General features: G+C 43.7%; 1 protein-coding gene across 1 annotated transcript in view; it reads right to left on the minus strand.

Moving 5' to 3' along the window:
* The window catches only part of Scamp1 (secretory carrier membrane protein 1), an 82008-nt gene that overhangs the window by 5317 nt on the left and 61858 nt on the right, over positions 1-14833 (minus strand). The window contains exons 7-8 of the mRNA XM_085676849.2: positions 7157-7258; positions 4609-4726 (exon numbers count right to left, since the gene is read on the minus strand). Of these exons, the coding sequence (XP_085532975.1) occupies positions 4609-4726; positions 7157-7258 (220 nt within the window). The remainder of the gene's footprint in view (positions 1-4608; positions 4727-7156; positions 7259-14833) is intronic.

Genomic DNA, 14833 nt, shown 5'->3' on the forward strand with positions numbered 1-14833 from the left:
CATGCATTTCCTGATTTAGACAACCTACCCCAATAGTAAGTGCTTGCCTAGAGAGCATGAAGTGCTGGCTAAAAACTGAGTGGCCCGTGCACACCGAAAGTCCCAGCACTTGGTAGATGCGGCAGAGGCGTAAGCGTTCTTATACATCTGAGACAATAAAGGAACTCTCTCCAGAGAGAGGCGTTGATGTGGCTAGACCATAACTGCCAATCCTTAGCCCAGATGAAGGTATTTTGGAGAGAACACACTGTTAGTTAATAGTTAATATAAGCACAGAACCATCTAGATAGTTTTGTTTTTTAATTTGTATATATTTATTATGTATACAGTGTTCTGTCTGCATGTATGCCTGCAGGCCAGAAGAGGGCACCAGATCTCACTACAGGTGGTTGTGAGCCGCCATGTGGGTGCTGGGAATTGAACTCAGGACCTCTGGAAGAGCAGCCAGTGCTCTTAACTGCTAAGCCATCTCTCTAGCCCTGGTTTTATGTTTTGTTTTGTTTTTGTTTTTCAAGACAGGGTTTCTCTGTAGCTTTGGAGCCTGTCCTGGAACTAGCTCTTGTAGACCAGGTTGGCCTCGAACTCACAGAGATCTGTCTGCCTCTACCTCCCAAGTGCTAGAATTAAAGGCATGCACCACCACCTTCTGGCCCTAGATGGTCTTTATCTGACAAGACCACAGAAAGGCAGGGAATAGGGTTGGGGAGAGGGATGTTCTGAGTGCTTGCTGCTCTTTCAAAGAACCAGAGTGGGGTTCCCAGCATCCATGCTGGACAGCTCCAGAGGACCTGATGCCTGCCACTGGTCTCTACATGTAACCCCCACCTACCCCACACTTTTTTTTTTTAAGTAGGCAACAAGAACAGAGTCAAGCTTCCTCTAAGGAAGGAGATCTGGCCTGTGGCATGGGGCTACGGCCCCCTTCTGCAGCTCTAGCCTGCCCCTCTCAGGCTAGTTAATTTTTACTGTCAACTTCCCACAACCTGGGAAGAGATTTAAACCTCAATGGAAAAAAAATCGCCAAGATAAGACTGGCCTGCAACCATATCTGTAAGATACTATGTTGACTGATGATTGATACGGAGCAGCCCAGCCCACTGTGGGCGGCACTGTCCCTAGGCAGGTGGCCCTGGGTTATGAGAAATCTAGCTCATGACCCAGAAAGCAGCACTCCTCTGTAACAGTGCCTCTCCCCCATCCAAGTGTGCAACTCTTTAATACAGTTTCTCATGCTGTGGTGACCCCAACCATAACATCATTTCATTACTACTTCATAATTCTAATTTTGCTACTTTATGAACTGCAGTGCAAATATCTGATATGCAAGATGTCTGACATGTGACCACAAAGGGGTCCCAACCCACGGGCTGAGAACTGCTGCTCTGGTTTCTGCTTAAGTCCCTGCCCAGATTTCCCTAGTGGTGGACTGTGATCTGGAAGTGCAAGCTGAAATAAGCCCCTTCTTCCCTGAGTTGCTTTGATCAGGGTGCTATTGTGGCAATGGAAAAGCAAACTCAAACCCCTTCTAAGAGTTTATCCTACACATGTGGACTCACTCCAGCAACTCTCACGACTAAACATGCCAATTATTTGCCATCAGTCTCCTCATTCTGCTCTGTTTCTCTGAAGGACTAAACAAAACAAAAAACAAACAACAAAAAAAAGCAAACCCTAAATCAGGCTCTCAATATTAAAGAGGTCAAGATTAAAAATTAAAAACTATATTAATTGTGGAGGATTCTTGCAATTTACACTCATTTTATCTTCATACCAAAAATGTAAAAGTTATTACTCCCATTTCTTCTTTCATTCAAAAAGTATTTCCATGCCCATCACACACTAACCGTGCCTGTTACTGCTCGGGGTGAGGACACAGATGAAAGCACACAGGCCCCTGGTGCGAGCACAGACACTGAGCCTGGTGGTTAGAGAACCCTGTTTGGGGCACAGCGGTAAGGCAAGGTATTCGTTTCAAGATGAGTTGCATGTACAAAGCCAGGTCCCTGGCCCTCTTCTTGGGTGAGGCTTACCAAACTGGACATCATGTGAACCATGGAGCCTAATACCGGCATATACCCTAGGCCCATGAGATCCTACGGAGAACCACAGAAAACAAAGAACTACCCCCAGACACATGGAGGTAACAAGAAAGACTGAGCAGGAGCGTCTGAGCAAAGGCTGGAAAAGCACTGCTAGGCCTCAAGCGGCAGAAAGGTGAACACGCACTACTGTGTGATGTTTCTCTTTTGGCCCAATCCAGCTCCCAAATAAACCTCACACAGAGGCTTGTTCTTAGTTATGGATGTCCAGCCTTCGCTTGTTTCTAGCCAGCTCTTCTTATCTTAAATTAACCCATCTACCCTTTCCCTCTGGGCTTTTATCCTTCTTACTTCTGCATATCTTCCCTTCTTTCTTAGGCCGTGACTGGCTGGGTGGCTGGCCCGTGATGTCCTCCTCTCCTTGCTCTATCATTGCTTGCTCCTTGCTCTCCTCATTCTGGGTGCTCCTTCTATTTATACTCTGCCTGTCAGCCCCGCTTATCCTTGCTCCTGCCTCGCTATTGGCCGTTCATCTCTTTATTAGGACCATCAAGTGTTTTAGACAAGCACAGTAACACAGCTTCATTCCCCAACAAAGCACAGCATAGCAAAGTGAGGGGAAATAACAGGCAGAACAATCTGAAGGAATACAAGCCCGGCCCACACCTCAGCCCCGGTCCACACAAGCACTCTCCAAATGGCAGGTTGTGGCGCCACAGCTGCTGCTGCTGTCATTAGATTAATGCAGAGAGCATACCAAATGAGCCTAAGTCAGGGAGGAGCGGGTGAACTATAAAAACTTTCCAGATTGTCAGAGGTTAGGAATGAAAGTAAAAGACAGAAAAAACAAACAACAGCAGCAAAAACAAAAAAAAAAATGTCATTGTTCTCAAAAGGCAACCAAAAGTACAATAAAAGACAAGACACCTTCAGAAATCATGGAAACTGTCTAAAGTGCCTTCCCTATCCCAGGCCCAGGTGTATGCTCTAAGAGTGTCTTTATAAACAGCTTCATTGATATAAAATGGATATTCCATCATGTACCCATGTAGACTATGAAATTCCTAGTCAGCCGTTCATGTGTTGAAGATGGAAAGAATGACAGAGATGAAATGCCTAAGGAGGCTGTACACACATCAGGACAGAGTATTCACACTGATCTTCACTGGCTGGACAGAGAAAACAGGGAGTGCGTAGCCCCAGCAGGACCTGATCACAGAGTCCTGGGGAGACTCTTGTGTGACAGAGACCGCAGTGGTGCAGGATGGAAAAAAAGGGCTAGAGGAGTTAGGACTGCGCAGAGTCAAGTTTCAGTGGTCCCAGTGTGTGGTGCAAAAGTTCAAAGCTTCTAAGAGGAAAGCGGCAGCAAACTCAGGAACTAGGACAGAGACGAGCCGGGCCTGCACAGGCTCCTAGAGAGTGGGACCCGAGCAGGCAAAAAGCAGATGTCAAGTGAAAGCACTCTTCAGTAGACTGACCAAAGCAGTTATTTCTCTTTTCCTTTCTTTTCTTTTCTTTTTTTGGCTGTTCAAGACAGGGCTTTTCTCTGTAGCCTTGGCTGTCTTGGAACTACCTCTGTAGACCAGGCTAGCCTTGAACTCATAGAGACCTGCCTGCCTCTGCCTCCCTGGTGCTGGGATTAAGGCCACTGCCTGGCCCAAAGTTATTTCAATAAGCATTACCTGTACATGTTCTGAAACTACCAGGTAGTATAAAGAAAATGGTGAAAGAAATCTAAGGTTTTTACCCTTTCTGGATGAAGGGTGGAGGGGGACAGAGAAGAGGGAGGGGTGTGGGAACTGGGATTGATATGTAAAATTTCAAATAAATAATCATTTTAAAAAGATAAAAAGAAAGAAATCGAAGGCTTAAATAATTTAGTGCCTTTAAATTTTAAATATGGACAAAAATATCTACTTGGTCCAATAATTTTATTTGTATTTATTCATCAAGCTAATAAGCTTCATATTAAAAAAAGAGGCCCATAAAGTCCCCATTTTACAACTGAACCTGAGGCTTTTCTTAATGATGAAGCTTCCATTGACTGTATTGAAAAGTGCACACCCAGGAGTTTCATCTGCAATGCTTGGCACCATCGAGGTTTCTGAGTTCTGAATACTGAATGCATATCATGAGATGCCCTTGGATGGGACTCAAGTCTAAATGTGAAGCTCATTTTTAATACATATTGTATACATATACATCTGTATAGTTTATACAATATTTTAATGTGTTTGCCTTCTGTAACTATAATCTCTCCTGTGAGGTCAGGTAGGGAATTTTCCTAATATAGAAAATTCAAAAAAAAATACCAAGTCCATGCTCAAAAAGTTTCTTATTGTTGAGTATTTTGGGTTCTGAATTTTCAGATCAGAGATGTTTTCACTTTTTATGTCAATCTTAAAATATGATACAATGTTTAAATATGTTTATATATAACCATAAATCTAGTCTCAGAGAGCAAGCATGCAGAAGCCCAGAAGTGAGCCAGGGTTCCACTGGTCTACCAGCAGCGTGGGCTGGCGCTGCCGACACCAGGGTCGGGGTACCATGTCTAGGTCCCACTTACTTTTTTAAACATGACGAGTGAGATGACTGCAGAGGCTGTGAACAGAGCTGCGATGATTATCATCATGATTCCAACTGGGATGTTCTTGTTGAGCCCAGTAAGGGAAGAAATCCAACCACTATGGAACAGGAAAACGAGATTAGGGAAATGAGCTAATGTGCCTCTCAAAACAACAGCAGGGACACAGGGCAGCTTTCATGGGATCAGGTCCTTGGGCTCCCGCAGGACGCTGCTTATTCCACAGATAAGGGACGACATCAGACCTCCAGGGCCAGGTCACACACCTGAGAAGGATCAGCCTGGACTCACCGGCAAACCACACTCTTGAGCCCCAAGAGGGGCGTGAAGGCCAAATCGCTTACAACTGCTGGAGGAAATACAAAATAGCACATCCACTCTAGAAAGTTTGTTAATTTCTTTTAAAAAATTAATACATGATTTCTAAATGAATTAACAAATTATAGTGTTAACCACAGAAATGAAAACTATGTGTCCATGAAAACCTGGCACCAAATGCTCTAACAGCTTCCAAACAGAAACAAGTTAGGCATCCTTCAACTGAGAGGTGGTTGAGCAAACTGTGGTATATTCGTATCATGGACTATTGCTTAAAAATAAAAAGATGGTTTTTGAGAGACAGCTCAGTGATCAAGAGCACTGGTTTTTCTTCCAGAGGGCCTGGGATCAATTCCCAGCACTTTCATGGGAGCTCACCTCTGTTAACTCCAATCTCAAGAGTCTGATGCCCTCTTCTGGCCTCCAGGGGCATTGCATGCACATGATGCAGAGACACAGACTCAGGCAAACATTCACACACATAAAATTTTAAAATACATAAAAATCTTTAAAAAATAATGAATTAAAAAGAAATTAGGGCTACATGTAGCTGAGGGGGAAAGCCAGTATTTGTAGACTACATGATTCCATTTATATACTATCTTACAATGACAGAATAACAGAAGTGACAAATAGCTTAGGAGAAGCCTGGGGTGAAGGAGTGGGGACAGGAGAGCAGTAAGTGTGGCCATGCAAAAAGCAACATGAATCTTTCAGCGATGGAAATGTTCCGTCAATGTTAAGGTCCTTGTTTTTATATATTTACTGTATTTTATACTATTGGGGACACTGGGTGAAGGACACCTACAGTCTTGCCGCAGGACTATCTACAACTACCTTCATTTTAATTGACAAAAATACCCAAATTATGTAAGGTTCATCTGAAAACAGTATTTGTCCCCATTAGTAGACTCTGGTATGTAGGCGCTGACTGCTACATTCAACTTTACATCCCTTCCTATGTTTATATTAAGAAGCTGGTAAAATTAGTTCAACTTCTAAAGAATTGTGTGTGTGTGTGTGTGTGTGTGTGTGTGTGTGTGTGTATGTATGTATACATACACCATTATAGCAGTGCATTTTTAAAACATTTAAAGCATGTCCTCTCTTTCACATGCCAGACTAACCACTATCTAAAATAATAATGAAAATAGCTTTCCCAAGAACTAACTTAACAACCAGTTCATTCTCTGTTAGTGCATCTGCCAGGAGCAGTCTGTTAGCAGCCACTGCCATCAGAGGCAGTGTACTAATTCACGTGCTCATATACTCTAGTTCTATGCTCACTGCAACTACAGTTAATGGACACAAGGCAAACAGCAGTACCATGGGTGCCTGTGCGTGCCTGTGTGTGCAGAAGCTAGAAGGAAGGCAGTTCACACAAGGAAGGACTGGAGAGGCGAGGATTTTAAAGACACGTCCTCTTCTACCCACCATCTCATGCGGGATGTTCCCTCCATGGAAAAAGAAAACTACATAGGTCTGTATTACCTTCTAGTCCAAACCCCAGATGTCTTCTACTTCCTGAGAGAGCATCCTACCATGGTGAGAATAATTTTACTGTTGGACAGTGTGTGTACCTGTACATACATTCTCTCTCAAGCATGTCCAAACACAAGTATCCGTGTGCATGTATGTGTGTAAAACAATGCTTTACACTTAACTTGGACACTTTTCCTTTAGATTCTTTTTCTTGTTTTTAGGGTTTTTGTTTTGTTTTTTGTTTTTTCGAGACAGAGTTTCTCTGTAGCTTTGGAGTCTGTCCTAAAACTAGGTCTTGTAGACCAGGCTGACCTCAAACTCACAGAGATTCACCTGCCTCTGCCTCCCAAGTGCTGGGATTAAAGGCGTGCGCCACCACTGCCTTGCTCTTCAGATTCTTGAAGCTCTTCTCTCCAGTACTGATCCTGCCACCTTCTCTCTGATCTCTTTGGTCTCCTCTACACAATTCCTTCCAGTGCCCACTGTGCACACATTTTATTTAAAATAGATACCAATTGTGCTGATTTTTTTTAAATGGGAATACAATCTTTGAAGAGAATAGATTTTCCAAAGCTATGTTTTAGAATGCTTTCAAATTGATTTTTTTAGAGCAGTTTTGTTTTTCTGTGTTTGCTTTTGCCATTCTGATTTTTCTATGTTTAGCTCACTAGAACACCAAATTTGTTACACAAATTTTAAATTAGCAACTGAACAGTAGTAAATAACTCACCAGTTTCCCCAGTTATGGAATCCTGCGGCCTGGAGCACATGGACAGCAAACTGACAAATATACACGAAGAAGAAGACAAAGAACCTGAAGGAACTGTCACTCCTTTAAAAGAGAAGGGGAGAACGTCACTCTTCACACCACCTTCCTGTCCACAGCAGACTAACATCTAACCTTAAGGGCGCAAGCAGGTGAAGACCCACAGCGGCATGTCTGTACCCATCTGCAGACAGCCATCACTGTCCCGTGAAGACCCACAGTGGCAGGTCTGCCCCAGTCTGCAGACAGCCATCACTAACCCCAGTTCACTGTTCAACTTCCAGCTGCAACAGAATTCATCTTGAGAGAAAGTTCAGTTTTCCATTTTTAAGAAATGTTTTCATTGGTTTTTGTGTGTATGTCTGTGCACCGTGTGTGTGCAGTGTCTTTGGAAGCCAGGAAAGAGGACCAGATCCCCTGGGACTCATGTAACAAATGGTTGTGAGTCACCATTTGGGAGCTAGAAATCAAACCTGGGCCCCATGAAGATCAGTGCTCTTAGCTAGTGAACCATCTCTTTCAGGCCCCAGTTTTCCTTTCTTAATGAACTACTTTGTAGGATTATCAAAACTACTTAGAATGTATGTGTGTATTTGGACTTTACCCTTTGACACCGAGAACTTACCTTAAGCTTCCTTTCCTCTCCTCCCTCCTTCACCCCAGTTTCTTGCCATCCTGGCTTGCTGCTTTGAGAATGTATAACAAATGGGACACAGCCCATACTGTCTGCCCTGCTTCCTTCAGCAGCTGTGCAGTCGCCTGTGTGTGGGACTGCAGCTTCTCCACTGCTGAGTGCTGTTTACTGCTGCTGGGCAGGATGCTGCTCCTGGCGTTTGTTATTAAAGTCACACACCTGTGAATCTTCATAAGGACAGACTTCTTTTTAAGGTGGGTAAATATCTATCAGAGAAATGGCTAGTGTGTGTGGTAAATATACATTTAAGTGTTTAAGAAACTGCTCAACTGTTTATAAAGTTGCTCATTTTACACTCCTACTGGTAGCGAGTAAGTCTTTCAGGTCCTCTGCATGACACTTGCCATGGTCATGTTTACGGTCCTAGCCATTCTAATTCACACGTGTGGCTGGGCCAGTTATCTTATTGTTAACTGGACTGGGCTGATGGACATCTAGGAGAGATTAATAAAGCAGACTTCTGAGGCATTTCTAAAGAAATTAGATGGTGAGGGCTCTGGCCTAATGAACACTTTACGCCAATGCTGGATTAAAAATCTGAGTGGACTGTTGGAGGATGGCAGACTGGGGGTGAGGCGTGGCTGGAGGAAGTAGGTCACTGGGGCATGGCGAAGGACTTAGCCTGCCTTTCCTGTTTCTGCTTCACTCTGCTTCCTGGCTCCCTCACGCCTACCATCATGGACCCGAGCTGCTGGAACCACAAGCACAATAACCCTTTTTCTTCAGCCGCTGTCTGGCACTTTGTTATAGCAACAAGAAAGCTAACACGAGTGTCTCACTTTACACACTCTGAGCCGGAATGCCATTCAGAGACTTGTTATTTTACCCACAGAACTTCATTCAACTATTAAAATCTTGTTCCGGTGTTTTAACTAGGCTTACCCTCTTCTTGAATTTTGAGAGTTTAAAATACATATATTCTGGATAGACAAGTCCTTACTGCAATACATGCTTGGCAAAGATCTTACAGTCTGGGGCTTGTCTTTCCAATCTGTGCATATTAGAATATAAAAGCATGTGTGTTCAGAGCATCATAAAGGTGTCTTCTCAATCTGCACATGTATGTATATGTATATGAACACATGTGCATTCAAGCATCCTAACAGTGTCGTTCCTATCTGTGCACATAAGAGTGCCCTCTAGGAAAAAGTTTGGTCTTTTTATGAATTCTAGTTTGTATATTTAATTTTATTTTAGTATTGAATTAGAACAAACAAATAAGAAACCACTTCACCTAAGTCAAAAATATGAAGACCTTCTCTGTCTCCTCCACTAAGTTCCTTAGCTTGTAGCTCTGTACCTGTGCCCATGCTCTATGAACTAACTCTCTGTATAAGGTATGGGACAGTCAAGTGTCCCAGCAAGGGCTCCTAAACAGCCTATCTGAGCCACACTGCCTTCATATCTTTCTCAAACATCAGATGCCTGGTCACTGCCCTTGTAGGGATAGCTCACAACCATGCATGATTCCAGTTCCGAGAGAACCAATGCTCTCCTCTGGCCTCTGCTAGCAGTGCAAGCACATGGAACACATACATACACACACATTCACATACACACACAAATAAAAGTAAATAACCTGATTTTCTTAAATTTGTTTTTATGGGGCTGGAGAGATGGCTCAGAGGTTAAGACCACTGGTTGCTTTTCCAGAGGTCATGAGTTCAGTTCCAGCACCCACGTGGTGGCTCACAGCCATCTATAGTGGGATGTGATGCTCTCTTCTGGCATAAAGTGTACACGCAGATGGAGCACTCAAATACATAAATAAATCATAAATAATTTTTTTTACATATGGTAGGTTCATTTTAATTTGAAGGATGTTGGTTTGTTTTATGCTACAGGAGCGTGGATGGCACAAAGCTATCACGCTGTGGTTACACAACTTCCTTGGAAGTCTAACCAAGGTGTATCCGTCTGTATCAGTGGGCCAACTTTATTGTTCCTGTGTAGACTTGCTTCCAATATTCTAATATTCCAATATTTCCATCCATCCCTGGAAGAACCATGTCATATTTCTGGAAAAAAAGCCTGCTGGGATTTTGATTGGGGTTATATTTCAGCCCTGCATTATCAGTCTGAGAAAGTTCACACTTTCTCAAAGTTCACATTGAGTCTTCTAATCCATCTACAGAGATGATTATGGATCTATAGACAGAGTTTAGCTTCTTTTCAGATCTGGATACCTTTTGTTTCTTTTCCTTATCTCACTGTACCAGTGAGAACTCCTCACACAAGTCTGAACAGGAGTGTGGCGAATGGACGTCTTCCCACATCCTGACCCCAGCAGGAAGCTCTCGGCTCTGGCAGGGCACAGCTGGAGCACTGGGAGCTACAGTTTCCAGCTCTACACGTCCTTTCTGCTTGAAGAATCCGCTCCTCTACTTCAAGTTAACTCACTCTTTCTAACATAAAGAGACTTTGAATTCTGTCGAGCATTTTTTACTATACTAGTTAAGATGGTCATAGTAATATTAAATTTAGATTAGAATGTGGTGAACTACCCCTAACTTTCTAACATAAACCAACCTTGTGAGTTGGGTGCTGTGGCACATATCTGTAAACTAGTACTCAGGAGGCTGAAGCAAGAGGATGTCAAATTCAAGGCCAGCCTGGGGCCACATGGTAAGTCTCTCACAAAAAGGAAAATAGCACTTTTGGAAGAAACTCTGACTTGCCACTGTTTCTAAGTGCCCTAAATTTATCACAGTTCTGCTCAGCAGTCATTCTCCAAGACCCGTATCATCTGACTTGCTAAAAACTCAGCCCCAAACTGTTCAGCAGAGAGGAAAATCATTGATGGGAGTAAATCCCTTCAATTCCTACAGCCCTCCTCCTCCACAGGATCCATCAGCCTCCCACCTGCCTCTGGAAAGACAATATCCGTCCCCTGGAGATGAAGCACCCTGCATCCTCCGGCCCACCCACCTAAGTCCTGCTTCTCCTCTGCCCTGATGAGTCTTCCTCCTGCAGCAAGGTCTTCACATGTATGTACACACACATCACACATATATCACACATATATCACACATATCACACATTCTTCTCGTCCATTCCTCAGAAAGAATGCTTCAGGTTGGTGTTTTCTCTTCTGCCACGGGGGCTGCTTTAATGGCTGCTGGCGTTCTCAGTGATCAGTCTTAAGACAAGGGACTGAGCAAGGTCTTGCCACTCAAAGAAATGAGAGTTCCTGTTTTCAACAGTGCCCTGGCTTCAGAATCTCAGCTTGTTCAGAATGCTGGGAAGATCTGGGTGAGCCACGTGCTTCAGGAAGACTTTGAAGTCATTTCCCGTCTTCAGTTCTAGCTGCATCGCCTTGCGGCTGCAGCTCATGCTTCAGTCAGCCTGGGGGAGTCTCTAAGGACACTCCCTGAGAAGCCACAGAGTATGGCCTCTACTTTTTCCATTGCTACCTTGAGCTTCAGTTTCCATCAGATCAGTTACTGCTCCCATGCCCAGAGCTGGTTTCGTTGTTACTTGTTCTACAGATGAAGCGAGGGCCTTGTAGGTCGACCCTGTGGGTTTCTATCTGACCTCCCAACAGAAATAAATATGTCCTCTCTCACATGCGTGAGCACACACAGAGTACAAAGCACTAGTCCTTGATAATCTTAAGACTCTACAATCTTCTTAAAGGTCATTTAGACCAGCGTTGTCAACACATTCCTTCAGATTAGAGGCTCAGAGCGTCTGTGTGTTCCTACCTTATTATCATGTTGCTATTTTCCAGGGGCCCATGTACTTCAGAGACCCCCAAACTTATATTGGAATATTTAGTAGTGCTGTTTATCTCTTGAATAACTGTACAATTAATGTATTTGGTGTTATTGCAAAGTTCTAAGCCAGCTGGTGGGCAAAAGGAATCATGCTGCTCCAGTGGGCAACATACTGGCCAGAAATAAAGAGGACTGTGTTAGGACTTCTTGGCAGAGCATGTATTAGGGCACGAGAGTAACAAGATGGCTTATAGGTTAGAGCAGCTGGAGCAGAGGGTAGGATACACCAGCAGTCCTCCTGTCCATCCTCCATGGAGAAATGCATTAGCCACAGCACAGTACTGGGACATTTTTCTCAAACCTTAGAAAATCATATTGGGTCCTGTCCTGTAAAGATGTTTTACAATATCAGAGGATATGGAATACAGGAAATAACCGGAAACTAAGAAGCAGTCTAAGCCAGAGACAGGACAGAAATTAAGCAACTACCACAGTGGCAGCCAGGAGCAATGAGTGCTTTAAAAAGGATCTGTAAACTGGGGTGATGGCTCATGCCTTTAATCCCAGCACACGGGAGGCAGTGGCAGACAGATCTCCTGAGTTCAAGGACATCCTAGTCTACAAAGATTCAAGGACAACCAGGACTGTTAACAGGAAAAAAAAATCTGTTCTCAAAAGCCCAACAAACAAACAAGCAAAAAGGATCTTCAAACTCAGAAGCAGGAAAAAAAAATAAGGGCAGAAATTTGGCTTAAAAATTCAAAGATTTTTTGTGATTTAAGAGTTGTGTAGAAGGGGCTGGAGAGGTGGTTCAGCAGTTGAGAACACAAGGACACAAGGTGCTGTTTCAGAGAACCCGGGCTCAATTCATAGCACCTATAGGGCAGCTCACAACTGTAATTCAGCTCCAAGTGACCTGACACCTCACACAGACACACACACTGTCAAAACACCAATGCACATAAAGTAAAAATAAATATTAAAAAAGTTATGTAAGGAAGGGAGAGGTGTGTGTAAGAAGCCAGTGAGAAGTGCGAAGTAGAGGAGTGACTCTCTTCGAAGGGAGGAGGGAGGTGGAAGGGAGAGGTGAGTACTGAGCAGCAAACAGAACAACGAGGCAGTCCTGCTCGACCCATCGATGTGCTTTTCAGTCTGTACTTTAAAACTAGTTTGAGTCTCTGTAAAGTTATATATATGCACTAGTTGAAAGTCATATAATGGTGCAGGGGAACTCTGCAAAACAGCTGTCTCCTGGCCTTGTCACAGCTCTGCACAGCTGCAGTCCCAGACACCACCAAACTTCGCTCAGGTCCCTTTGGCGACCACACTCTACCTAGCTTACCCAGCTGCTTCCTAAGATTGCTGGAACGTGACGAGGGCTACCATCCCAGTAAATGGAGAACCAGCTTTCAAGTCTTTCCAGTTTCTGCCTCCACCCCAACAGTCTAGTCCACATAACCTTGGGACTAACAGTAGTACAGCTCACTTATTAGGCCTGGGAGTTCCTCAATAGGACCTACTATTCCCAGCTGAGGCACAGTGCTGTGCTGTAACGGGGTTGCTGGAGGTTCCTGAACAGGACACACAATTCACAGATGTTTCCTGTGCTCCATTGTTCCATTCCTCTTTCCCTGGAGTTAGAAATTACCTTCTGTTGATGGCTTTTATACATAGCTATCAATACTTGACCACTAATTCTCTCCTGAAAGTATATAAAATCTTTTTAACCTATTTAAGTTAATTCTGCCAACCTTATCCCCAAGGAACTTTCTCCTAAAACCTAACCAGCTGTCTTAGGGTTTCTACTGCTGTGCAGAGACACCATGACCACAGCAACTCCTATAAGGAAAACATGTGATTGGAATGTCCAGTTTCAGAGGTTCCGTCCACTAGCATCATGGTGGGAAGCATGGTGGTGTGCAGGCAGACAGGGTGCCAGCTGCATCTTGATCAGCAGGAGACTGTGACACTGAGCGAGGCTTAAGCAAAGAGCCCCCAGAGCCCGCCCCACAGGGACAGCTTCCTTCAGCACGGCCACGCCTCCCATAGTGCTGCTCCCTGTGAGCTCTTCAGGGGGGCGGTTAAAGTAAAACTATCACACCAACTTCGACTTGAACTTCTGGAGCCGGGATGCAGGGAACCAGCTCACATGAATGCAATGCTCCACTGTCCTCTGGTGCCCTGTACTGCACTGATGTCATCCTGATGGTTTGAAAATAAGTTCAGGAAGTTTCCTACTTTATAGAAGAAAAAAACAAAAGGATAGAAAAAGAGAGGAAAAATCGATTTCTCTCTTATTATGTTAGCAAGAGTTTCATTTAAAAGATTGGAAACAAAGCAGAAAAAATAATCAAAGATTGATACAATTAACTTTCTCAGAACCTAAGGACCTAAGACTACACCTGGGCAGTGCATTTCAAGTAAGACACGCCATGAACATGAGCTCCTGGCTGCAGAGACTAATGTGGCCAAAGGAGGAAGCGGGAGAATGGAAAGTTGGTTTCACTATAAAGGCAGTTATGACCAGTTTAGAATAAAGGGAAGACAATCACATGACCATGTCAACAGACACAGAAACGCAACAGACACAAAAATGCCATTCATGATAAAAATAGAGCAGAGTCCTCAAATCAACAATGGGTATCTACAAAAGAAGTCTGTAGCTTACTTCATAGTTGATGCTGAGTCCTTCCCCAATACCTGAAACAAGACAGGGCCACCACCCCACCTTCACCTTCACTATCCTAGAAACTGCAGCCAGTTACTAAGGCAACAGGAAGAAAGAAGCAAGACAGATGGTAAAAGATAACCCATTGTAGGAAATGAGAGAAACTATATTGCACAGGGTGATCGGAATGCTGGGTTCAGAGATGCTGCTACTCACTCCATTCCCCCTAGCAGCTGGGATGAAGGTATGTACCATCTGCCCTGGTCCTGTGTTCTCTTCTTAAAGCCATACTCACAAGGGGCCCCACAGAAAAGAATAGCTTCATGGTCACATCACAAGGCACACGAAGCACTTAGAGTCTAAAATGAAGGAGTTTGCCTAACTTCATTAACTAGCTATTCTAAAATTAAGCTACTGAACATTTTCCCCAATACCAATTAACACCCCACAGAACATTCATCTAGAAAGTGCATTACCTATTATATTTATTTTTTTCATTTTTTAAAAATTTATTTATTTATTTATTTGTTTATCAAACATTTCCACCTCCTCCCCGCCTCCCT

This window comes from Myodes glareolus, chromosome 15 (genome assembly GCF_982192425.1).
Source record: "Myodes glareolus chromosome 15, mMyoGla1.1, whole genome shotgun sequence".
Classification (NCBI taxonomy): domain Eukaryota; kingdom Metazoa; phylum Chordata; class Mammalia; order Rodentia; family Cricetidae; genus Myodes; species Myodes glareolus.